The sequence below is a fragment of the Martes martes genome (genome assembly GCF_963455335.1).
Source record: "Martes martes genome assembly, chromosome: 1".
Classification (NCBI taxonomy): Eukaryota; Metazoa; Chordata; class Mammalia; order Carnivora; family Mustelidae; genus Martes; species Martes martes.
Window position 1 is genome coordinate 75324933 of NC_137888.1, and position 25321 is coordinate 75350253.

The 25321-nt window shown below is 35.8% G+C and overlaps 1 protein-coding gene across 1 annotated transcript in view; it reads left to right on the forward strand.

Annotated features, from left to right (window-relative positions):
• Positions 1-19686, forward strand: part of EIF2A (eukaryotic translation initiation factor 2A) — a 34477-nt gene extending 14791 nt beyond the window's left edge. Inside the window, exons 4-14 of the mRNA XM_080806489.1 lie at positions 107-225; positions 1629-1728; positions 2087-2169; positions 3541-3614; positions 3752-3896; positions 4072-4188; positions 6614-7185; positions 10556-10669; positions 16404-16532; positions 17312-17377; positions 17976-19686. Of these exons, the coding sequence (XP_080662615.1) occupies positions 107-225; positions 1629-1728; positions 2087-2169; positions 3541-3614; positions 3752-3896; positions 4072-4188; positions 6614-7185; positions 10556-10669; positions 16404-16532; positions 17312-17377; positions 17976-18041 (1585 nt within the window). The 3' untranslated portion in view covers positions 18042-19686. The remainder of the gene's footprint in view (positions 1-106; positions 226-1628; positions 1729-2086; positions 2170-3540; positions 3615-3751; positions 3897-4071; positions 4189-6613; positions 7186-10555; positions 10670-16403; positions 16533-17311; positions 17378-17975) is intronic.
• Positions 19687-25321: the final 5635 nt, after the last annotated feature.

The window sequence follows — 25321 nt, forward strand, 5'->3', positions numbered from 1 at the left end:
ACCACTTTATAGCAATGTGTATTTGAAAAGAGGCATGAATGTTTTGGATCTTTCTGGCTATTTTAAAACAGTATTTCATTGCTGAAGTACTTTCTTTTGAAACCAGAATAAATGTTATCAATGTCACTAACAAGGGACTGCTGCACTCCTTCGACCTCCCAAAGGCAGTTTGCCTTGAGTTCTCACCAAAAAACACTGTCCTGGCAACGTGGCAACCTTACACTAGTAAGTATTTTCCAATTGTAAAATTATGGACAGGACCAATTCAGTTCAGTGGGGGGAATAAAAGAGAGAAGGTTTAAAACCTTATATGAAAGTAATTAATCTTTAGATAGTAAATAGTGTTTGTGAGTATCTTTACTGAACAATGAATCTTGTATGGCCGCAATATAATGTACTCTAAGTAATTTGAAGGTATAGTAAGTTAGTGAAAAGATCCATCATGAGATAAAGAAAAAGCTCAAGTGAATAACCACTGGTTGGAGAAGATCTAAAAAATTAAGGATAATAATGGCCCTTAAATGAAAAATATTTTAAATAATCATTGCCAGGCAGTGCCTGGGTGGCTCAGTGGGCTAAAGCCTCTGCCTTCAGCTCAGGTCATGATCCCAGGGTCCTGGGATCAAGCCCCTCATTGGGCTCTCTGCTCAGCAGGGAGCCTGCTTCCCTTCCTCTCTCTCTGCCTGCCTCTCTGCCTACTTGTGATCTCTGTCAAATAAATAAATAAAATCTTTAAAAAAAAAGTCATTGCCAGTTAGGGGCGCCCGGGTGGCTCAGTGGGGTTAATCCTCTGCCTTCATCTTGGGTCATGGTCTCAGGGTCCTGGGATCGAGCCCTGCATCGGGCTCTCTGCTCAGCGGGGAGCCTTTCCCCCCCCCCCTGCCTGCCTCTCTGCCTACCTGTGACCTCTCAAATAAATAAAATCTTTTAAAAACAAATAAAGAAATAATTATTGTCACTCAAAGAGGAAGTAAATAGACACAATAGGTAAGAAATGTGTATGGTGTGACAAAGAGTAGGAAATGTGCCATTTTTTAACACATTTAAAGATAAGATAATATGTTATATGAGCATTTTATATGGCTGTGCTTCATAGATGAGTAATAATTTAGAACTGGTATAGGGCTTTTTAAACATGTTTTAATAACATGGGCATATGTTAAGTTAAATATATGATAGCCCGTTGTTGGGTTATAAACCCTTTAGGTTTGTTCTTCCAAGAGGCATAGACTTGAATGAATCTTCATTTTCAAGTAAATAAAAAGGAAATGGAGGATCATGAGTAGTTAATATAATTTTGTTTATGTGTATGACTTACATAAGATTTCATAATAACAGAATTTAATCCATTTAACTGCAAACCATGTCAAACTTAATAAAGTCTCAAGTATTCTTAAAATCTATAGTAATTAACTCATTTCAGAAATGCTAAACTTTTGCTCAAACAGCTGTCAAATTGTGGCTTTAGGAAGGGATGATTAAATCCATAATTAAAGCTAAAAGAGAAAGTTGATTCAAAGCAACTCTTTCACTTGATCTTTATAATCTTGTTCAAAGTTGTTCTTTGAAAGAATTCTTTTTACTAGTGTTAGGAGACTATTACTGCAAAAAAAATGTTTTTATTTTAGCTTCTAAAGATGGCACAGCTGGGATACCCAACCTACAACTTTATGATGTGAAAACTGGTACATGTTTGAAGTCTTTCATCCAGAAAAAAATGCAAAATTGGTAAATAATGCTTTAAAATACTAATTATTTACAAAATATTTTAAATGTATTCATTGTATAATATTTTTTCTCAGGTACTAAAATAGAAAATAACTTGTCTGACCAAAATCTAGATCTTGAGGGATTTTGTATGTGGGAATGTAATAGAGGAAAAACTTGATCTTTCTTTTGTTTAGTATTTGAATGAAAGAGAATGGTATCTTTCTAGTACAAATGCTAGCTAAAGCTATTGGGATCTGACTTGACATATTTATCAGTAATTTTCCTTAAATAGTAAGCAATATCACTAACTTCAGCATATTAACATGTGAGGTTACACCTGTCTAAATTTTGTTCATACTCTTTCTTTTCAACATAGGTGTCCATCTTGGTCAGAAGATGAAACTATCTGCGCCCGAAATGTTAACAACGAAGTTCACTTCTTTGAGAACAACAATTTTAGTATGGATATATGAACTAAGTTTATTATTTACTCTAAGTGTATATAGTTTTATTGCCTTATATAGCATCATAGGGTTCTCCTCAATACTGTTAATATTTTAATAATCATTGTTACATTAATTCATTTGGATAACTTTTGTAAGTCTAAGTGCCAACTAAAATTCTACAACAAAGATTTTTTTATAATAAGCTTTTATTATCTAAAAATTGCTATTAAATTAAAACACTTGCATACTCTTTCTGTGTTTAGTTGCTATCAAAGTTCTGTGATATAGATTTTTAAAATGTTTTGTTACGTAGAATTTGAAACATAAAAGTTGACACCTAGTCCCAATAACCTTCAGTGCATTGCCAGTCCTGCCTCATCCATACATCTCCCTACCTAACATCTATCTCTCTTACTCTGCTAAAGTAAATCCTAGACATAGCATCATTTTCCCTATAAATATCTCAGTATGTATCTTTGAGGATTAGGGCTCTTTAATTTTTTAAGACTTAGCTACAATACCATTATCACAGTTTATAAAATATCTGGTCAGTATCCAAATTCTAATAATTGCAAATGTTATAATTTTTTTTAAACTTGGGCTCCAAATAAGGCTCCTCACATTGTAAATTGGTATATATATATCTTTAAGTTTCTTTTAAGCTATTAGTTCCCACTCCCATCTCCTCTGCCCCCCATTGAGATTTATTAGTAAAGAAACAAGGTTACTTGTCATATATTTTTCTCATAGTTGAATTTTGCTATTGTATCCTATCCTATAGTTTACCATGTTCATCTGTCCCCTAAATAGCTACTTGGATCTAGAGCTGGTCAGCTTCAGATTCTTCTTTTTGGAATGATGAGGGCAAATCTACCTCATAAGTGGTGCTCAATTCTTTTATCAAGAAGCACATAACATCTTATGGTCCTTAATTTTGTAGGATTAGCTGACATTAATGTTCAGTGCTTCGATCCATTATTTTATGAGTGGTTGCAAATTGTTGATGTTCCAAGTCTCCCCACCTCCCCTGTCACTTATAAGCTATATTACTTTTATAAAGAGAAATTCCCCCATCTACTACTTGGTTACCTAGTGGGACCATTTATATAAGAAAGAACACTGTTTTCTTAAAATCATCAGTGGGAGTTAGATGTGCAGTCCCATTACTCACCAAGGTCACCCAGCTAGTAAGTGACTGGGTAGGAATTCAAATCTAGGTCTGTGTTGTTCCCACTCCACAATTTTTCCACCATACGCCTTACCTACATGAGACTGTAATGAATAGAATCAATGTGTAGTTAAATTAATCTTTATAATGCATTCAGAATTGATCATGTTCCTATTAGCTTCTCTCGTCCATCTAACACTATTTGCTTTTTTTCAGACACAATTGCAAATAAATTGCATTTGCAAAAAATTAATGATTTTGTGTTATCGCCTGGACCCCAACCATACAAGGTAATTTCTTTGTTTTTGTTCATGTGGAATGTAACTAGATTAAACCTTTTCCTGGTTCTTAGTGACTGTAAAAACATGTCCATCTTAGTTTATATGCCTGACAAAACTAAGTAATGATTTATATGTGTGTATTTTAGGTGGCTGTCTATGTTCCGGGAAGTAAGGGTGCACCTTCATTTGTTAGATTGTATCAGTACCCTAATTTTGATGGACCTCATGCAGCTTTAGCTAATAAAAGTTTCTTTAAAGCTGATAAGGTTACAATGCTATGGAATAAAAAAGGTATGATAATTATATTTCATTTATCAAGTATTGACATATTCCTGTATGTTTAGAAAAAAAGAATAGCAGTGCTTATTTAATGAAAATGTGCTCTGTTACATTTTTTGGAATTTTTTTCTTATCAATATTAGGTTAATTTGTGTTTTAAATCTAACTAAAGTTTTTACTATTATAGCTACTGCTGTGTTAGTAATAGCTAGTACAGATGTTGACAAGACAGGAGCGTCCTACTATGGGGAGCAAACACTGCACTACATTGCAGCAAATGGAGAAAGTGCTGTTGTGCAATTGCGTGAGTATTCATTTGTCTTCTTGTGATAAAACAATAGAAAGAGCACTATGCCATAAAGAGGATCTAATGCAAATTCTTGATCACATGACAAAACTCAAATATTTTAATAACCTTTAAATTAAAATTTCTCTTAATTTAACAAACCTAAAATCATCCCCAAACATAGATTATTTTGACAAAATCCAGTTTATTTAGTTCTGGGGAACTTGTTGAGTGAGGTAATTTCATTGTAGTACTCTCTAGGGACTTAACTTATTATGACAGTAAGTTGGTCTAATGAGTTTAGCACTGTCTTCAGAACTGAGGAATGTTACCATTTCATCTTTTGTTTTGATGAGCTAAATTACTGAGAATATTACAATTCTAAAATTCTGGCAACTCCTTGACTTTTCATTTTGAATTGAACATGTAAAAGTAAGGTACTTCCTTATAAAAAACTTCTTATAAAAAAAAAACTTTGTATTCCCTCTGAAGTCATCAAGGATTCTACTATAATTTAATATTGTGGAAGACCTAGTCAATGTAACTGATCAAAAGAATAAATAAACAGTTTTGAAAGGAGAAAACAGAATCATATCTGTGCATGTACATGAAGTCACAGTATAAATAGCCACTTGAAAAACATAATGAAAGGAAAGATCCCATAGAAACTAACAAAAGGCAAAGAAATACATAGGACTAATGGGAAGAAAACTTCAAAACTTCTAAGAGGCAAAATGTGACCTTTATTAAGAAGAGTTTCATAGGGGCACCTGGGTAGCTCAGTAGCATCAAGCTCTCTGCTCAGCCAGGAGCCTGCTTCTCCCTCTCCCACTCCCCCTGCTTGTGCTTGCTCTCTCTGTCAAATAAATAAATAAAATCTTAAAAAAAAAATAGAAGTGTTTATGAAGATGTCATTTCTTTCCAAATTAACCTAAAAATTAAAAAGCCAGGTTTTGTTGTCTTTTTTTTTCTAACTAGATAAACTGGTTCTAAAGTTGATTTTTTTTTTTCTAATCTTTTTTCTTTAATTTATTTGAGAGAGAGAATGAGTGAGCATGAGCAAGTGGAGAGGCAGAGGGAGAAGGACAAGCAAACACCCAGCTAAGCAGGGAACCCAAGACAGGGCTTATTCACAGAACCTTGAGATCATGATCTGAGCTAAAGTCTGATGCTTAATTGATCTGCCACTCGGGCACCCCAACCTTCTCTTCTAATCTTGAAAGTGAAAAAAGATTTTCTAACATGGCAGAAGAATAAGGGAAAGCAAATATATAAAATATAGATTTCTACATGGGAGGAAGAAAAACCCATAAATTAAGCAAGACAAAAAAAAATTGGGAAAAAATTTTTAGACAGACAAGGGATGAATATGAGAAAAGTGAATTTTGTTACTCTATCAAGTAAATCAGTAAAAGAACAATAACTGGAGAGAAAAATAAGCATGGGACAATAAAAAACAGTCCACGGAAACAAACGAAATTATGTATAAATATACTAAAAGGTGCTTAGTTTATAATAAAAGAAGTAGAAAGGTTTTTCTCTTAGTAGCTTGGCAGAGATAAAAATATGAAACTACACAGCGTGAAGGAGACTGAGGGGAAAATATGTACACTCAAGAACTGCTCAAAAAAACAAACAAACAAACAAAAAACAACTCATGGGGCACCTGGGTGGCTCACTCAGAAAAGCATGTGACTCTTGATCTTGGGTTGAGAGTTCAAACCCCACACTGGGATTAGAGATTGCAAAAAAAAAAAAAAAAAAAAAGTTAATAATCTTAAAAAAAAATGCTTTCAATAGTGTAAAATGGTACAGCTTCTCTGAGGGGCATTTTGGCTTTATCAAGTAAATGTACACACCTTTGAGCAGCCAGGTTCACTCCTGCAGATGTGTTTGTATACACTCACAGTTGAGAATATACAGGAATACATTACCACTGGAAGAGTGAAGCAGATCTTAATGTGCTCATATGGAAAAATCTCCAAGATAGAGTACTAAATGAAACAGCAAAGAACTTCAGTGTGATTGTATATGTGTGTTCAAGAGAGATGCTTAATTTCAACAAAAATATTTTGAAAGCATATACAAAGAATATAATAGAGGGTTGCCTTTGTGTGGAGGGACTTATTTTGTGGCATATCATTTTATATAATTTGTATTTTTATTACTATGTCCCTATATTACCTCTTCTAATGGAAACTTAAGGACTAATAATGTATGTTTCTATGAGCCTGCATTGCCAAAATGTTTAAAACAAATTAAGATAAAGCATTAATTGACATAGTATATCATAATAATACTTTAATTGTAACATATCTTGAAATTTTTGGATTTTTTTTACTGTTTGACATGTTTATGAGTATTATACAGTTATAACTTGGCTAATAAATATTATATTCATGTAATGATTTATTGCTAATTTGGGTCTTATATTTTTTTCTAGCAAAAAATGGCCCCATTTATGATGTTGTTTGGAATTCTAGTTCTACTGAGTTTTGTGCTGTTTATGGTTTTATGCCTGCCAAAGCGACAATTTTCAACTTGAAATGTGATCCTGTGTTTGACTTTGGAACTGGTCCCCGTAATGCTGCCTACTATAGCCCACATGGACATATATTAGTACTAGCTGGATTTGGAAATCTGAGGGGACAAATGGAAGTATGGGATGTTAAAAACTACAAACTTATTTCTAAACCAGTGGCCTCTGATTCTACCTATTTTGCTTGGTGCCCTGATGGTGAGCATATCTTAACAGCCACGTGTGCTCCCAGGTTACGTGTTAATAATGGGTACAAGATTTGGCATTATACTGGCTCTGTCTTGCACAAGTATGATGTCCCATCAAATGGAGAATTATGGCAGGTTTCTTGGCAGCCATTTTTAGATGGAATATTTCCAGTAAAAGCAATAACTTACCAAGCAGTTCCAAGTGATGTACCCAGTGAAGAACCTAAAGTTGCAACAGCTTACAGACCCCCAGCTTTAAGAAATAAGCCAATCACCAATTCCAAACTGGTAAGCAAAGTTTTACTACTTTGGTGGGAAAAGATTTTTCAGTGCGTGGAGTTCTGGAGACCTTTTTTTTCCTCATGCATTTTCTTGCATTACTTAGTACCTGATTAGAATATAAACCCTAGAGTAGAAATCATGGAGGACCTACTGCTGAAGATCATGAACAGCTAGCATTGTCAAGTTGACAAAGTAGTCAATTGAAAGCAGTTCACGTTTTACGTATGTGGGAAAGAGAACGGAGTATAACATACTAGCTTTATAGAAATCATTGGCTCAAATTCAGATGCCTGTCAGGCGAGGCTGGTAATATAAGGCTTTGGTGACTGGGGGAGAATGGTGAAAGGGAGAGACCATGCCCTCTTTAAAGGCCACTGCAACTACACAGCAGCAGCTGATTGTTTCCATAGGAGATTTGGGCACAGTTTGCCAAAATGTTTGATTTTTCAAGACAAAACAAGTCTGGATGCTTACATAAAATTTCTCAATTTTTAAAACACCGTTGGTCAAACAAAACGTGTTTGTTTTCCTTAGGCTGTCCGTTCCCATCTATATCATAAATTTAGGACCAGAGCATTGGTCAGATTCTGATCTGCTTTAAAATGTTAGCATCTCAGAGCTCAGGGGAAGCATTTACTAATGACCTGAGTCTCTGGAATGATGTTAAGGAATAAAGTTGTTCTGCAAGAATGAACAATAATATTATTAGTATTATAGTGGTGACCATGCAGTCGGTGTAAGTTGGAACCAAGTAAACAGGGCTCTATATAGTCACTTAACTATTAGGCAGTCAGGGAAGTAGATACTTTTTCAGAGGATAAATATTCCTATGCCTCCCTCATGCCACTCCTAACCCTCTCAAAAACAAAAGAATAGCCATCCTCCACAAAACCTAGCAGTAGTCTGTAACTTCTTGACTTCATGAAGTGTCCTGTTTAAACATTCTTGTTGTATTATTTACTAAAAACGTATAAAAATATATGAACAAATTAAGCCCCATTTATGATACTTGGCATTTAGAATAAAAAAAGAGAGGTACAGTAGTCTTTGGATTTGTCTTATTCTCTGTATTAAAATGTTCCTTGACTAAGATAAAACCTCAACATATCCTGGCTTCTAAATATCTGTAAGGTTGCACAAGAGGAATAAATTCTAAGTCAATATGTATTTTTATTCTCTGATTCATAAAACTAATTTGTTTTGATAGGGAGAGGAAGAGAAAGATAAACTTTGAAAATAGTGATAAAACTTTGTAAGAACTTCTAAAAAACCAGCATTGTTGTAACATTTAAGATTTCCACTAAATTTTTGTTTTTGTGTGTGACATGGTGATTATGTGATCCTATCAAATCATTTTAGTTGAAGGAATTATATGCCCAGTGAGAAATTTTTGTTTGTATCAAATTCTAGAAATGAGCTAAGTGGCAAAAAAAAAAAAGTCAAGAAATTAATAGAAACAAAGACATTCTTGTAAATAACTTCACGAGGGAGGAGGTTTAGATAGCAAAAGGGACAAAAAAGAGATGGGATTTTCTCTCAAGAAAAAACTTCCTAGCTTTTTTTATAAATAAAAATTCACAAATGAATTCTGCTTAAGTATTTCTTGGCTTTCCAAAAAACCTTCACTTTTGTAGTGTACTCATTAAAATAGTCTGGTAATAGTCTGACATAAATGAAAAAATAAATTTTATTAATAGGGCTGAAATTATGGTGGGCACAGTACTAAGGCCAGAAAAGCTCATGATCCGTAGTAGCCATGTGGATTTTTTGTGTGTCTGAAATGAAAGTCTGTCAGTGACTACATAGTGTTCATATTGTAGAAGAGCCTTATTACTCGTCCTTCCTTACATCATTTTTAATTGCTTTGTCATTTTTTTTTTTGACATTCTCATGACTAGAAGCTTCTCACCCAAAGCAAGGTACTGTAGGAGAGCCCACTGTGGAAAGAATTTTGATGTATAAAACACATGTTCAGCAAATATTGCTCTGTCTTAACTAATGTTGTATGCAGTGTGGATAACAAGTGAAAGAGACTTGCTATCAAATTGTCTGTTCTACTAATACTCAGTTACTTCAGGTAGAGCATGTACACACCGAGAACTTTGATGACCTGAAATAGTTGATGCAGCTAAGATAAAGTCACAGTATGGTTTCTTATTTCTTCCTCCTGTACCTTCAGTGTTTGAGCCCTGCCCATCTCCTGATAGCACTTACAAGTACCACAGGGGTCTGAGATCTAGTACTTAGGAAACTTCATGGAGATCTTGTTCTTTAGATGTGCTGAGTGTGATAGAGTCTAAGAGACAGTTAACACTGAGATAACAGCAGTTTGGAGGGAAATCAATAAGTAAACGTGAACCTGATAAGAAGCTGTGGTGCAACCAGGCATGCTCCAGGTGGCCTCAAGCAACTGTGGAGATGCCTTAAACCTGTGTATATATATTTTTTATTGAAATATAACTGACATGTAGAATGATAAGATATCTAAGTGTACATCATGGTGATTTGATATATATGTATATATTGTGAGATATAGCTAATTAATCTAGTTAATTAATGAATCTACCACCTCATTATTATTTATTTATTGTGGTGAGAACATTTGAGTTCTTAGCAAATTTCAGCAATTTCAGTTATATGATACAGTGTTGTTAACCATAGTCACCATGTTTTATGCTAGCTCCTCCTTGATCCTATCCTTAAGTGATCCTTTCTGTTGTGGAATATACTTGATGGATGGCTATATAAATATCTCCTGATGGAAATGATTTTCTCTTTTTACTATTATAGTCTGACCAGTCATTTAGTTTTTTGTGAGCTTCTTCATTATGTTAATCCTGGATTTACAAATATACAGTTACCACTTGCTGTTTGTTTGTTTTTTTTCCTTCTGGTCTGTTTTAGTTTTTAATTTGCTTTTATTTTTAATCTTCTAATCTCTGATTTTGCATATAAAGACCTAGCAAGTAATTCTTTGTGTAAAGAAAGCAAATGAGGTAACTGGGTTTAGTTGGCAGTAGTCACATCCAAAAAGAGCCTGGAAGAAGCTGTTGTTAGTATCTGATTTCCTATGAAGCATGTGTCAGTAGTAGTACTAAGAAAAGTTCCATTGTTTTAACAAAACTATACTGTATTTTGCCAGCACTTGTATAACTGAAAGACATCATATATCCACTAATAATAAGATCCTCATTAAATCCATCCTGATAGTTGGAATGTGCCTACTACTGAGTTTTAAAATATCCTTTGCCAGTGATCTTAAAATAAATTTAATAAAATACATTTATCCCACAGTAACAAAATTGTATAATTTGTGATACATGTTTTTAAAAACATGGATTCCATTTCACAGTTGTTTATTTCACATTTTCCACAGCATGAGGAGGAACCACCTCAGAATATGAAACCACAAGCAGGAAATGATAAGCCATTATCAAAAACAGCCCTTAAAAATCAAAGGAAGCATGAGGCTAAGAAAGCTGCAAAACAGGTATTTGGGCCACTAATCTTTTTGAAACAAAATAAAACCAGTTAAATTAGCTTAATTTAAGCCTCAAAGTTTAAAGATTGTAGTCCTAAAGACTTGACTATTGTGGGGTTTTTGGTGTGTGTGTGTGTTTTTTTTTCTTTTAAGATTTATTTATTTATTTGAAAGCGAGCGTGTGCACATGCACATGCGCAGGGGCAAGGGCAGAGGAAAAGGGAAAGAGAGAATCCTCAAGCAGACTCCCCTGCTGAGTACGGAGCCTGATAACGCAGAGCTTGATCCCAGGATCCTGAGATCATGATCGGAGCCCAGGTCAGAAGCTGGCCACTTAGCCAACTGAGCCACCCAGGCACCTTAAGACTTGACTACTGTGTTATTAAATGTTTGAAGTTAGACTTAAATAGCCAGAATGTCTTTCTTTCGTATTTGCCTATGATTTTCTGGGTAGTTCTGTTTATATAATGAGGCAGTGAGGAAACTGGATCGGGTCTTAAAACCTGAAACCTTAATGGGATTATGTAGTATGTTACTTGTTATAGACCCTTCTGTTGGAGCCTGTGTGAAGTGGTATGGTTTGCTCTCTGAAAGCATGTGTTTGTTAAGAGAGATCAGAAATTACATGACCATAAAGCCATTTTGTTACTCAGTATTACATTACTGTAGGAAATTGTTCAACTGGGAGTCTAAACAACAGAAGTACCCAAAACAATGGAATTGTTCTAAAATAATTTTTTATGTGGTTTTATTTTATTTTATTTTTTAAGATTTTTATTTATTTATTTGACAGAGAGAGACACAGTGAGAGAGGGAACACAAGCAGGGGAGTGGGAGTGGGAGAAGCAGGCTCCCTACCGAGCAGGGAGCCCGACGCGGGGCTCCATCCCAAAACCCTGGGATCATGACCTGAGCTGAAGGCAGATGCTTAATGACTGAGCCACCCAGGCACCCCTTTTCTATGTGATTTTATAGTTAAAAAACCACACCAGTGTAATAATTGATAAATGACGATCGTGTATGGCTTACGGTGATAGTGCAGTCAGCCAGGCTAGGAGTATCTGGTTAGTGAAGTCATCATGATCACATTATTAAGATTCAGATAATGCAGTCTTGCTGGTAATGGTGGAATTTTGACATATCTAGGTTGCTTATGTTTTGTAGGCAGTTACTATTTTAAGTCATAGAATTATATTATGCAACCAGTCTGTTAAAATCTGAGCTTTAAAAAAAATCAGTGTGCTCTTTTGTAGTTGATATATTTCATCTCCAGAGATAATCTTTAAATAGGTCAGGTTTAGGTCATTCTCAGCATAATGATCTATTCCATGTATTTGACTTGTATAAAAGCAGGAATTGTCCTTTCATCAGTGTGAGTAGAAATCTCTTACTGGCCCTGAATATTACAAGTTAATAGTATCCTTTTAAGTACTGGAAGATTAGAGTTCTTGTTTTTTTTTTTTTTTTTCCCCTAGCTAATATTTTCAGGCATAATTGACAAAAATTTTAAGTGTACAGTGTGATAAGCTGTTATAGGCAAACATTGTGAAAAGATGCCCACAATTGAGTTTATTAACACATCCATCACTTTACATATTTGCTTTTTGAGAGGTGAGGACACTGAAGTTCTACTCTTTAGCAAACTTCAGTTATACAATACAGTATTATCAGCTGTGGTCACCATGTTATATATTAGATCCTCAGACTTTATTCATCTTGTAATTGGAAGTTTGTATCCTTTTACCAGTCTGTCCCCATTTCCCCCACTCCATAGCCTCTGGCAACCACCATTCTACTCTGTTTCTAAGAGTTTTACTTTATTTTTAATAGATTCCACATACAAGTGATACCATGCAGTGTTTTCTTTCACAGTCTGGCTTATTTCACTTAGCATAATCCCACCATGTTCATTCATATTATTGCAAATGGGAGGATTACCTTTTTTTTCCCTTCAAATATTTATTTATTTATTTGAGAGAGATTGGGATTACACACTTAAGAGAACACAAGCAGGGGGAGCAGGAGAGGGAGAGAGAGAAGCAGACTCCCCACTGAGCAAGGAACCCAAAGTGAGGCTCAATCCCAGGACCCCAGGATTGTAATTTGAGCTGAAGGCAGACACTTAACCAACTGAGCCACCCACGCACCCCTGAATAATAGTCCATTTTATATGTATATTCCACATTTTCTTTATCATTCATCCATCGATGGACACTTTAGGTTATTTCCACCTTGGCTATTGTGAATAATGCTGCAATGAACACAATATAGGTATCTCTTTGAGATAATGATTTTGTTTCCTTTGGTATATCTCCAGAAGTGGGATTACGGGGTCATATAGTAGCTCTGTTTTTAGTTTTCTGAGGAACCTCCATTCTGCCCACAGTGGCAGTATAAGATTCCTTCTCATTGAGATGTAAGGGCTTTCTGAAACCCACTCAACTTAAGAATCTTATTTTTGTAAATGATGTTTCTTCCTCTTTATTTATTTATGGGGCTCCTGGTTGGCTCAGTGGGTTAAAGCCTCTGCCTTTGCCTCAGGTCATGATCCCAGGGTCCTGGGATTGAGCCCTGCATCATGCTCTCTGCTCAGCAGGGAGCCTGCGTCCACCTCTCTCTGCCTGCCTCTCTGCCTACTTGTGATCTCTGCCTGTCAAATAAATAAATAAATAAGAAAAAAGAAAAAAAAGATTATTTATTTATTTTAGAAGATTTTCTTTAAATTGTTATTTAAATTCCCATTAGTTAACACACAGTATAATGTTTCAGGTCCACAATACAGTGATTCAGCACTTCCATACATCACCCAGTGCTCATCACAAGTGCCCTCCTTAACCCCCATCACCTATTTAACCCATCTACCCCACCTCCCCTTTGGTAACCAGTAGTTTGTTCTCTATAGTTCAGAGTCTGTTTCTTGGTTTGCCACTTTCTCTCTCTCTCTCTTTTCCCTTTGCTTGTTTGTTTGGTTTCTTAAATTCCACATCTGAGTGAAATTATATGGTGTTTGTCTCTGACTTATCTCACTTAGCGTGATATTCTCTAGCTCCATCTGTGTCATTGCAAATGGCAAGACTCATTCTTTTTTATGGCTCATAATTCCATTGTATGTATATACCACATCATCTTTATCCATTCATCAGTTGACGGACACTTGGGCTATTTGCATAATTGGCTCTTGTGGATAATGCTGCTATAAGCATCGGGGCGTATGTATCCCGTTGAATTAGTATTTTTGTATTCTTTGGATAAATACCTAGTGTGATTGCTGGGTCTTAGGGTAGCTCTGTTTTTAACTTTTTGAAGAAACTCCGTACTGTTTTCCAGAGTGGCTGCACTAGTTTGCATTCCCACCATCAGCTCGAGAGTATTCCCCTTTCTCCACATCCTCGCCAACACCTATTCTTTCTTGTGTTGTTGATTTTAGCCATTCTGACAGGTGTGAGGTGATATCTCATTGTGGTTTTGATTTGTGTTTCCCTGATGATGAGTGATGTTGAGCATCGTTTCATGTGTCTGTTGGCCATCTGTATGTCCTCTTTAGAAAAATGTCTATTGAAATGGATGGTTGGAGTTAGTTAACATCATGTGATAGAACAAAGGTAAATGGTTCATGACAATAGCCACTTTCTCAGCCCTGACTCTTGAGTTAAGTAATCAAAGATAAAGGAGTCAGAGACATATAATCTAACCAAGTACTTTTATAAACTAGTGATGACTTTATAAGCTTATGAACTCTACCAAAAGGAACTGAACCTAAGAATCTAATCTTACTGTATATGCATTGTTTTTAGAGAATGACCAGAATTTAAGTATAATAATGCAGACATTTTAACTTATTCTTGGTTTTCAAAAATATGGTAGAAAGTTAAATTTCATATTTCGCTTAGTAGTTTTTCACATGTATTGACATTAGTCTTCTTTCCTAGAAGAAAATTTTTCTCAGCTCTTTGCAAACTAAATTTTAAAAATACTTGATATCAGAAGTGATTTTTTTTTCAAGATTTTATTTATTTATTCATGAGGGACAGAGAGAGAGACAGAGGGAGAAGCAGGCTCTCACTGAGCAGGGAGTCTGATGTGGGACTCGATCCCAGGACCCCGGAATCATGACCTGAGCCGAAGGCAGATGTTTAACCATCTGAGCCATCCAGGTGACCCAGAAGTGAATTTTGATAGGCGCAGTATCTCTCTTCCCCTTTTACTCACTCTTCTTTAGTTTTCTAAAGTACCAAACTGCATATTATTAGAATAAATAGGCTTCTGAGGAGTAGAATCTAAAACAGTTTCTTTCTATTTATTAAAGTGCTTGCTCAGTATTGCGTTTTCACATGGAAGGTTAGAAGTTAATATTTATTGAACTGGAATGTGCAAAAAGTACAACTAACATGCTTTAAAAAGAAAAAGTGACTCCAGTACTGTGCTCTCCAAAAACTCTCAGGCAAATATTTCTAGATACGAGGATATAGGAGTGATACCGTGTTTCATGTCCCCCTAGGATGCTTTGGTATTCAGAGCATTTTACCCAGAGCATTTACTGAGTAAGAGTTGTGGCCTTGGGGCTTTATGTATTCCACTGGGAACTCTATAAGGAAGAAACAGAAGTTCTGTCTTGGGGCTAATAAGGCCTTAAATAACCTTTTTCCCCCCTCTTGTAAAAATGTATGTTTTGTCATAATTACAAAAGCAGAGTAGTTCTTTGACTACTTCATTTATTTAGCATGTGCCATAAAGCAGGTCTTATACTGGGGGCACAAACAGAACAGTGAACAAAGAAACGTCTGGTACAATCTAATGGGAGATAGTATAATATACTGTTACAGTAGGAATACATACCACGTGTTGTGCAACTAATCCAGTCTTCTGGGTTGGGAGAGAATTTTTCAAAAGGCCTAAACGATAAGTAGGGTCAGCCAGGCAACCTGAAGTTGTTCTAGCACACATAAAGGCCAGAAAACAAGTATATGGCACCTGAGGGGAAATAGAAGTGGTTCAGAATCAGAGGTCTGATTACATTGAGAGCAATATCCCTTTGAGTTTTCCTTAGGAATTTGTCACAGAGCTAAACTGACCTGATTATAAATAAATCTCTGTAGGGCTTATCTGGTAACATTATCCATTACATATACTTGATCATACATACTCATTAGAGGTTTTGGAGGACATCATCAAAGTGAAACTTCAAACACCTTAAATTAGAAGGGCCCTCTCACATTTCTAAACCATTCATATAGTGGCACATCCCAAAATATCCAGAAGTTTGGAATGCTTGTAGGCTGATACAGAAATCTCCTGTGTTTTTCTGCTAAAATCATTTCTTTTCATATATAGGATTATTTTCTATTTTATTATTTTATTTTTAATTTTTATTATTTAATTTTATTTATTTCATTTTATTATTTATTATCATTTATTAGTATTTTATTATTATGCTACTTTAACTCCAAATTTTAGACCTAACAAAGTGTTCCCTATGACGATTGCATGGTAAAATCCTTTTGGGTGTCTCCTTATACTGTGATTTTCTTTCTTTTTTTTTTTTTTAAAGCTGTATTGTATCTTTCTGTTATGGGACAATGTGGCTACTTCATGAGACTTTCAATTCAGATCATTTATATAAAATGTAGTATAAAAGATAAAATCACATTTTGGCTTCTGCATTTTATATACCAAGACTGTGTTGGTTGAAGTACTTTAATGTTTTCATTTTAGAAAATTGAATTTTTGAAAATGTTTCCTGCAGGAAGCAAGAAATGAGAAGAGTCCAGATTTGGCACCTACTCCTGCCCCACAGAGCACACCACGAAATACTGTCTCACAATCAACCTCTGGAGACCCTGAAATAGACAAAAAAATCAAGAACCTAAAGAAGGTGAGACACTTAAGTAAAAACCAGATGTATTTATTGAAAGAAATCCATGAGAAATATATAAAGATAGGCATCTAAGAAGTTTGCAGCAGTTCTAATTACTGCTTTCTCTCTATGAAATTCTATAATTTGGGAACGGATTTTAGTTCTAGTCACAAATGTCTGATAGCTATTATTAGTTTTTATTATTGATTCTTGGAGTAATAAGAAATGTACATTTGTACAGAAATACACTGAACACTTTTATACTTAGTATTTCATCAGACATTTGTGAGATAGGTAGGAACAGATGTTTATCCCAGTTTTGAAGATGGAGAAACAGAGACAAAAAGAAGTTTATTAATTTGTCATATTGCAGCCAGTTTGTGATGATGGCCCTGGGGTAAAACCAGGTTTCTAGAGCCTTCTCAGGCTGCATTACAAAATATCTCTTAAAGCCAAAGACATTGTCTGGGTACAGTGAGGTGCTGGAAGAAGTATAAAGTTGGTGATATGTTTACATACTTATACATGTACATATATAATACAATAATTACTTGAGAGCTTGAAATTTTTTTTGCCAAATCCCATGTTCTTAACATACTCAATTTTACATATAAGTTAAAAAACAAAAAATTTTGCCTTAGCATTTTAACAGACTATCCTTGATCCAAAGGTAAGATAATTGATTCTTCTTACTCATTTTTCCCATCCATGTGATTGCATTGTTACTAAGAAAATTTGCATTCTGAAATTACTTATTCTTCCTTCCTCTTGACTCATAATATATTTGATATTCGCAGAAACTGAAAGCAATCGAACAACTGAAAGAACAAGCAGCATCTGGGAAACAGCTAGAAAAAAATCAGGTCATTTTTACATGTTTCATTTATGCTTGTAATTACTACCACTCTTCTTTTTATTATAAACAATTGTTTAATCAAGTGAGAGAGCTTATAATTGAAAAACTTATTTTGAAAACATATGCCATATATTTGGTAAAATGTTTTTACATTTAGAAAAGGATAGGGGAAGATAGGATGTAGATCATGGTGAATGAGAGAATCACTATTCCCAAGAAGTATACTAAGGCCATTGCTATTAAAAATAAAGGCAATTTATTAAAATAGATAAACATAAGATTCTCTTCCTTCCTATATCTCAGGTTATGCTGCCCTGTTTGCTCTTTTCTCTCCTTCTGAGGGAAGCCCAAGTGTAGAATGGGAAATTTCTTGGACCCTCAATGTTGCAATAAGACAGCATCTGTCCTTTGCCCCCTTGATTCATACCAGGAAACAAATTAGAGCTTGTTTCCCTGTATTTTTAAATCTGTATTTTCCAGTAGACCTGTTAAAGTATCAGAAATACTTTTTATAAACTTTTTCTCCTTTGCTGTTTTGGCTGTATATCCAGTAATTATTTTATTTCATTTCCTATTTAATAACTTCGTTGTTTTGACTTTTCTAGTTGGAGAAAATTCAAAAAGAGAAAGCCCTTATCCAGGAGCTGGAAGATTTGGAATTGGGCATTTAAAGATTCACAGAAAGCAAGTTGTTACCAGAAATCAGTGCAAATACATTTTCTGTTAAGCGCATTGGTGGACATGAAATATCCATGTGCCCACATTGAATGTTCATCTATAATTTTAACCATTTATCCAAGATTCTGCATATGTGTGAAATTATTTAATAATGTCTGTTAAATTGATTTTTACAACCTGCATCCTTTACCATGTCAACACATGACACAGAAAAAAAAACACATGAATTTTTTAATAAGTTTGACAGATTGAAAGACAATGTCATTGGTTTTTTAGTAGGGGACAGTATTTACCATACACGTGAATAAAAACATTTAAATTTAATCATCGTTGGCTTTGTTATAAGTTCCTAAGTTAACAAGTCCTTTATTAATTAATAACACAAGTTTGGGAAATTTTTCCTTTGAATGTATAAAATGGCTTTTTTTAATCCTAAAGAATTATTATATTGTCCAAATTATAAATTAAAGCCTTAAAAATCTGACTGTGCTAAACATATTAAATTGATTATATTATTTGTAGTATTTGAAATAGTTTTTCTGCTTAGTTCTAAAGTAAATATAGACTTTAAAAATAGGAAATAGTAAAACATTTTATTTTGATATTTCAGGTAATAGATCTAGTGATTCAAGGATGAAGTAAATATTTTTGAAACATGAACTATGATTATTTTGCTGTAGTCAAGTCTTGATTATTTTGATTGTTTATTCACATGATGAAAAAAAGATGTAAGATAATTCAAGACACTTACCTATGAAAATGAATTTATATATAGTTTTATTGTCTGTTACAATTAATTTTTTTTATCAGGTTTACATTTGAAGTCACTTTTTTAAAAGTTTGATTATTTAACTAATCTGTACACCCAGCTTGGGGCTTGAAATCATGACCTTGAGATCAAGAGTCACACACTCTCCTGACTGAGTCAACCAGGCACCCTAACATTCGAAACTGCTTTTATTTCATTTGCATTAATACAGGTTTTCATTTTCCAGAGGTAATCTTTAAACTGATAGGTAAAAGAATACAGAAACAGCTTGAGAGACAAGAATAGACAACTGAGTTTACTGATATCCCAGAGTTTCTACTAAGATTTGGTAATTCATTACAGTTTTGAGTGGTATTTTGACACGGAGGGATAGTCCAAGATGGCGGAGGAATAGGAGACTTAGTTTTCGTCTGGTATCAGGAATTCAGCTACATAGCTATCAAATCATTCTGAATACCTGTGAACACAACCAAAGATCTAAGAAAATAGCTGCAGCTGTGCAAATGGAAAAGTGACTACGTTCTGCAAGGTAGAAGGTGCAGACAAGTGAATCTGAGGCAATAAATGGGAAGATAAACCGTGGGGAGAAGGAGCTTCTGTCAGCAGCCCTGGCAAGTGATAATAGCAGCAGAGCACAAAATCAGAACTTTTAAAAGTCTGCTCCAGGGGTATCTGGGTGTCACAGTCGTTTAAGCATCTGCCTTCAGCTCAGATCATGATCCTGGGGTCCTGGGATGGAGCCCCACGTTGGGCTCTTTGCTTAGCAGGGAGTCTGGTTCTCCTTCTGCCCATTGTGTCCCCCTACCCTAGCCTCTGTTCATGCTTTCTCTTTCTCTGTCAAATAAATAAATAAAACAAAATAAAAAGTCTGCTCCTGTGAGAAACGTCTCTGCCTGAAAGGTGCTCAGGTGGTAGAGAGGGGCAGAATCCTAGGTGGGACAGCATGGTCTCAGGATCCTTGGGGTCATAGGAAGGGGGAGGTGCACACATGGCAGAGTTCCCAGGCATTGGAGCAGGGAAGCTGGCTGCAATCAGCAAGCCCAGGAGTGGGTTCTCAGCTCAGGGTTGCCATAAACCAGGAACTGTGGCACAGTTGGGTGACCACTCTCCAAGCAGGGGCCCAGCAAGCGGCAGAACTGTGGCAAAACCGTCTCCCTACCTCCCCTGGGAGGAGCTGCATTGGTGGGCACTGTAGGAGTCTACAGGGTTTGGAGACTAGAAACTGGATCATGTGCCTGAGATAGAAACGCTTGGTCACAGGCTGGGTGAGCACACTGTGGATGGAGACCAGGGAGACAGGAGTGATTGCAGTTTTCATTTTTACACTTACATTCTATGCTCTTATTGTATTTAATTTTATTTTATTTTTCTACATATATAAGTTTTTCTTACTTTACAATTTTGGGATCTAGTTTTCTAACAAACAGACCAAAATACAAGATCCAGTTCTGGTCTGTTCACCTGATTATATTCCTTTTTTTTTTTTTTCCTTTCAGGTCCCTTCTGATTTGTTTAGTGTATATTTCTCTGGGGTCGTTGTTGACATTTTAGTATTTTTGTTCTCTTGTTCATCTCTTCTCTGGACAGAATGACAAGATGGGAAAACTCACTTCAAAAAAGAGAAGAAGCAGTACTGACTACCAGGGACCTAATCATTATGGATATAAGTAAGATGTCAGAACTAGAGTTCAGAATAATGATTTTAAAGATACTGTCTGGGCTTGAAGAAAACATAGAAGACACAAGAATCCCTTTCTGGAGAAATGAACTAAAATCTAATCAAGTTGAAATAAGGGCTATTAATGAGATGCAATAAAAAATGGAGGCTCTAGATGTTAGGATAAATGAGACAGAAGAGAGAACTAGTAGATATAGATTAGTATATATAGAAGACAAAAGTGATGGAGAATAAAGCTGAGAGAAGTAACTACTGTATCACAAGAGGAGAATTCGAGGGATAAGTGATCCATAAAGCAAAACAATATTAGAATAATTGGGATCCCAGAAGAAGAGGGGAGGTGGGCAGAAGGTATACTGGAGCAAATTATAGCAGAGAACTTACCTAATCCGGGGAGGGAAACAGGTATCCAAGTCCAGAGAACCCCTCTCAAAATAAAAAATTGGTCACACCCTGGCATATAATAGTGAAACTTCAAAATCAAAGAGATAAAGAGAAAATCCTGAGAGCATCTCAGGACAAGAGGTCTGTAACCTACAAGGATAGAAATATTAGACTGGCAGCAGACCTATCCACAGAGACCTGGCAGGCCAGAAAGTACTGGCATGATGTATTCAGGGTGCTAAATGAGAAAAATATGCAGTCAAGAATACCCAACTAGGATGTCGTTCAAAATAGGAGAGAGGAAAAGCTTCCAGCACAAACAGAAACTAAAAGAATTTGATCACCAAACCAGCCCTATAAGAAATATTAAAAGGGATCCTTTAAGCAAAGAGAGAGCCCAAAGGTAACTGACCAGAAAGGAACAGAGACAATACACAGTAACAGTTGCCTTGCAGGCAGTACAATGGCACTAATTCATATCTTTTAATAGTTACTCTGAAAGTAAATGGTTACTTTTACTAAAAATGGATATATGCTAAAATGCCCCAATCAAAAGACACAGGGTATCAGGTTGGATAAAAAAGCAAGACCCATCAATATGCTGTCTACAAGAGATTCATTTTAGACCCAGAGACACCTCCAGATTGAAAGTGAGGGGGTGGAAAACCATTTATCATGCTAATGGACATCAAAAGAAAGCCGGGGTAGCCATCCTTGTATCAGACAAATTAGATTTTAAGCCAAAGACTAGTTAAAGATAAGAAAGGACAGTATATCATAATTAAAGGGTCTATTCAACAACAAGATCTAACAATTGTAAATATGCCCCTAACATGGGAGCAGCCAATTATAAACCAATTAATAACAAAATTAAAGAAATGTTTATAATACAATAATAGTAGGGGACTTTAACACCCCACTCACTTCAGAGGACAGATCATCTAAGCTGAAGATCACAAGGAAACAAGGGCTTTGAATGACACACTGGACCAGATGGACTTCAAAATATATTCAGATCATTCCAAGCTAAAGTAACAGAATACACATTCTCGAGTGCACATGGAACATTCTCCAGAATAGATCACATACTGGATCACAAATCAGGTCTCTACTGGTACCAAGAAATTGGGATCATTCCCTTCATATTTTCAGACCATGTGCTTTGAAACTGGAACTCAATCACAAGAGGAAATTTGGAAAGAACTTGAATATATGGAGGCTAAAGAGCATCCTACTAAATGAATACATCAACCAGAAAACAAAAGAAGAATTTTTAAAATTTATGGTAACAAATGAAAATGAAAACACAACTGTTCAAAATCTTTGAGATGCAGCAAAAGTGGTCCTAAGAGGGAAGTATATAGCAATACAAGCCTTTTTCAAGAAATAAGAAAGGTCTTAAATACACAACCTAACCCTACACCTAAAGGAGCTGGAGAAAAAAACAGCAAATAAAGCCAAAACCCAGCAGGAGAAGGGAATTATTAACGATTAGAACAGAAATCAATAAAATAGAAACCAAAGAACTAGAACAGATCAATGGAACTAGGACCTGGTTCTTTGAAAGAATAAGATTGATAAGCCCCTCGCCAGACTTATCCCCCCCCCCAAAAAAAAAAAAAAAGGACAAAGGACCCAAATAAATAAAATCATGAATGACAGAGGAGAGATCACAACCAACACAGAGGAAATATAGGAACATATGAGCCCCTATATGCCAACAAATCAGGCAATCTGGAAGAAATGGATGCAGTTCTAGAGACATATAAACTACCAAAACTGAACCAGGAAGGAATAGAAAACCTGAACAGAACGAATAGCAAGCAAGGAAATTGAATCAGTAATCAAAAATCTCCCAAAAAATAAGAGTCCAGGGCTGGATGGCTTCCCAGGGAGAATTCTACCAAGTATCTTAAAAAGAATACCTATTCTTATGAAACTGTTTCAAAAAAATAGAAATGGAAGGAAAACTTATGAACTCTTTCTATGTGGCCAGCATTATCTCGATCCTCAAACCAGACAAAGACCCAACCAAAAAGAATTACCAATATCCCTGATAAACATGGATACAAAAATTCTCACCAAGATACTGGCCAATAGGATCCAACAGTACATTAAAAGGATTATTCACCATGACCAAGCGGGATTTATTCCTGGGCTGCAAGGGTGGTTCAACATCTGCATATCAATCAGTGTGATACAATATATTAATAAAAGAAAGGACAGGGGCACCTGGGTGGCTCAGTGGGTTAAAGCTTCTGCCTTCGGCTCAGGTCATGATCCCAGGGCCCTGCGATCGGGCCCTGGGATCAGGCCCAGTATCGGGCTCCCTGCTCAGTGGGGAGCCTGCTTCCCCCACTCTCTCTCTGTCTGCCTCTCTGCCTACTTGCGATCTCCGTTGGTCAAATAAATACAATCTTTTAAAAAAGTTTTTTTTAATTTTTAAAAATTAAAAAAAAAAAGAAAGAAAAGAACTATATGATCCTCTCAATAGATGCAGGAAAAGCATTTGACAAAGTATGGCATCCTTTCTTGATTAAAACTCTTCCAGTGTAGGGATAGAGGGAACATACCTCAATATCGTAAAAGCCATATACAAAAAATCCACAGTGAATATCATTCTCAGTGGGGGAAAATTGAGAGCTTTTCCCCTAAGGTCAGAAACATGGCAGGGATGTTCACGATCACAACTTGTTCAACATAGTACTGGAAGTCCTAGCCTCAGCAATCAGACAACCAAAAGAAAGTCATCCAAATTGGCAAAGAAGTCAAATTCTCACTCTGCAGATGATGTGATGCTCTATGTGAAAAATCAAGAAGATTCCACCCCAAAATTGCTAGAACTCATACAGGAATTCAAAGTGGCAGGTTATAAAAAATCAATGCACAGAATTTAGTTGCATTTCTATACACTGACAATGAGACAGAAGAAAGAGAAATTAAGGAACTGATCCTATTTACAGTAGCACCCAAAACCATAAGATACCTAGGAATAAACCTAACCAAAGAGGCAAAGGATCTGAACTTAGAAAACTATAGAACACTCATGAAAGAAATTGAGGAAGACACAAAGAAATGGAAAAACATTCCATGCTTATTAATTGGAAGAGCAAATATTGTTAAAATGTCTATGCTACCTAGAGCAATCTATATATTCAGTGCATTCGCTATCAAAATACTTCTTTCACAGAGCTGGAACAAATAATCCTACAATTTGTATGGAACCAGAAAAGACCGCAAATAGCCAAAGGAATGTTGAAAAAGAAAACCAAAGCTGGTGGCATCATGATGCTGGACTTCAAGCCTATTACAAAGCTGTAATCATCAAGACAGTATGGTACTGGTATAAAAATAGACACATAGATCAATGGGACAGAATAGAGAGCCCAGAAATGGACCCTCAACCCTGTGGTCAACCAATCTTCGACAAAGCAGGAAAGAATGTCCAGTGGTAAGAAGTCTCTTCCAACAGATTCTGTCAGGAAAATTGGACAGCCACATGCAGAAGAATGAAATTTCCTTACACCACACACAAAAATAGACTCAAAATGGATGAAAGACTTCAGTGTGAGACAGGAATCCATTGAATCCCAGAGAACACAGGCAGCCTCCTCTGTGACCTCGACTGCAGCAACTTCGTGCCAGACATGACTCCAAAAGCAAGGGAAACAAAGGCAAAATGAGCTATTCATCAAGATAAAAAGCTTTTGCACAGCAAAGGAAACAGCTGACTAAACCAAAATACAACCAACAAAATGGGAAAAGATATATACAAATGTCTAAGGAGATAAAGGGTTAGTATCCAAAATCTATAATGAAACTCAATACCTGAAGAACAAATAATACAATCAAGAAATGGGCAGAAGATATGCAAATGGTCAGCAGACACACAAAAATGTGCTCCACATCACTCGGCATCAGGGAAGTACAATCAAAACCACAATGAGATACCACATCACACTGGTCAGAATGGCTAAAATTAACAAGTCGGGAAACGACATGTTGGCAAGGATGCAAAGAGAGGGGAACCCTCTTACACTGTTGGTAGGACTGGAAGCTGATGCAGTATGGAGGTTCCTCAAAAAGTTGAAAATAGAGCTGCCCTACGACCCAGCAATTGCACTATTAGGGATTTACCCCAGAGATACAAATCTGAAGGGGCACCTGCACCCCAATGTCCACAATAGCCAAACTATGGAAGGAGCCCAGATGTCCACTTGACAAATGAATGGATAAAGAAGATGTGGTATATATAGACACACACAATGGAATATTACCGAGACATAAAAAATGAAATCTTGCCACTTGTAACCACATGGATGGAACTAGAGGGTATTATGCTAAGCAAAATAAGTCAATCAGAGAAAGACAATTATCATATGACCTCACTGATACATGGAACTTAAGAAACAAAACAGAGGCTTATAGGGGAAGAGAGAGAG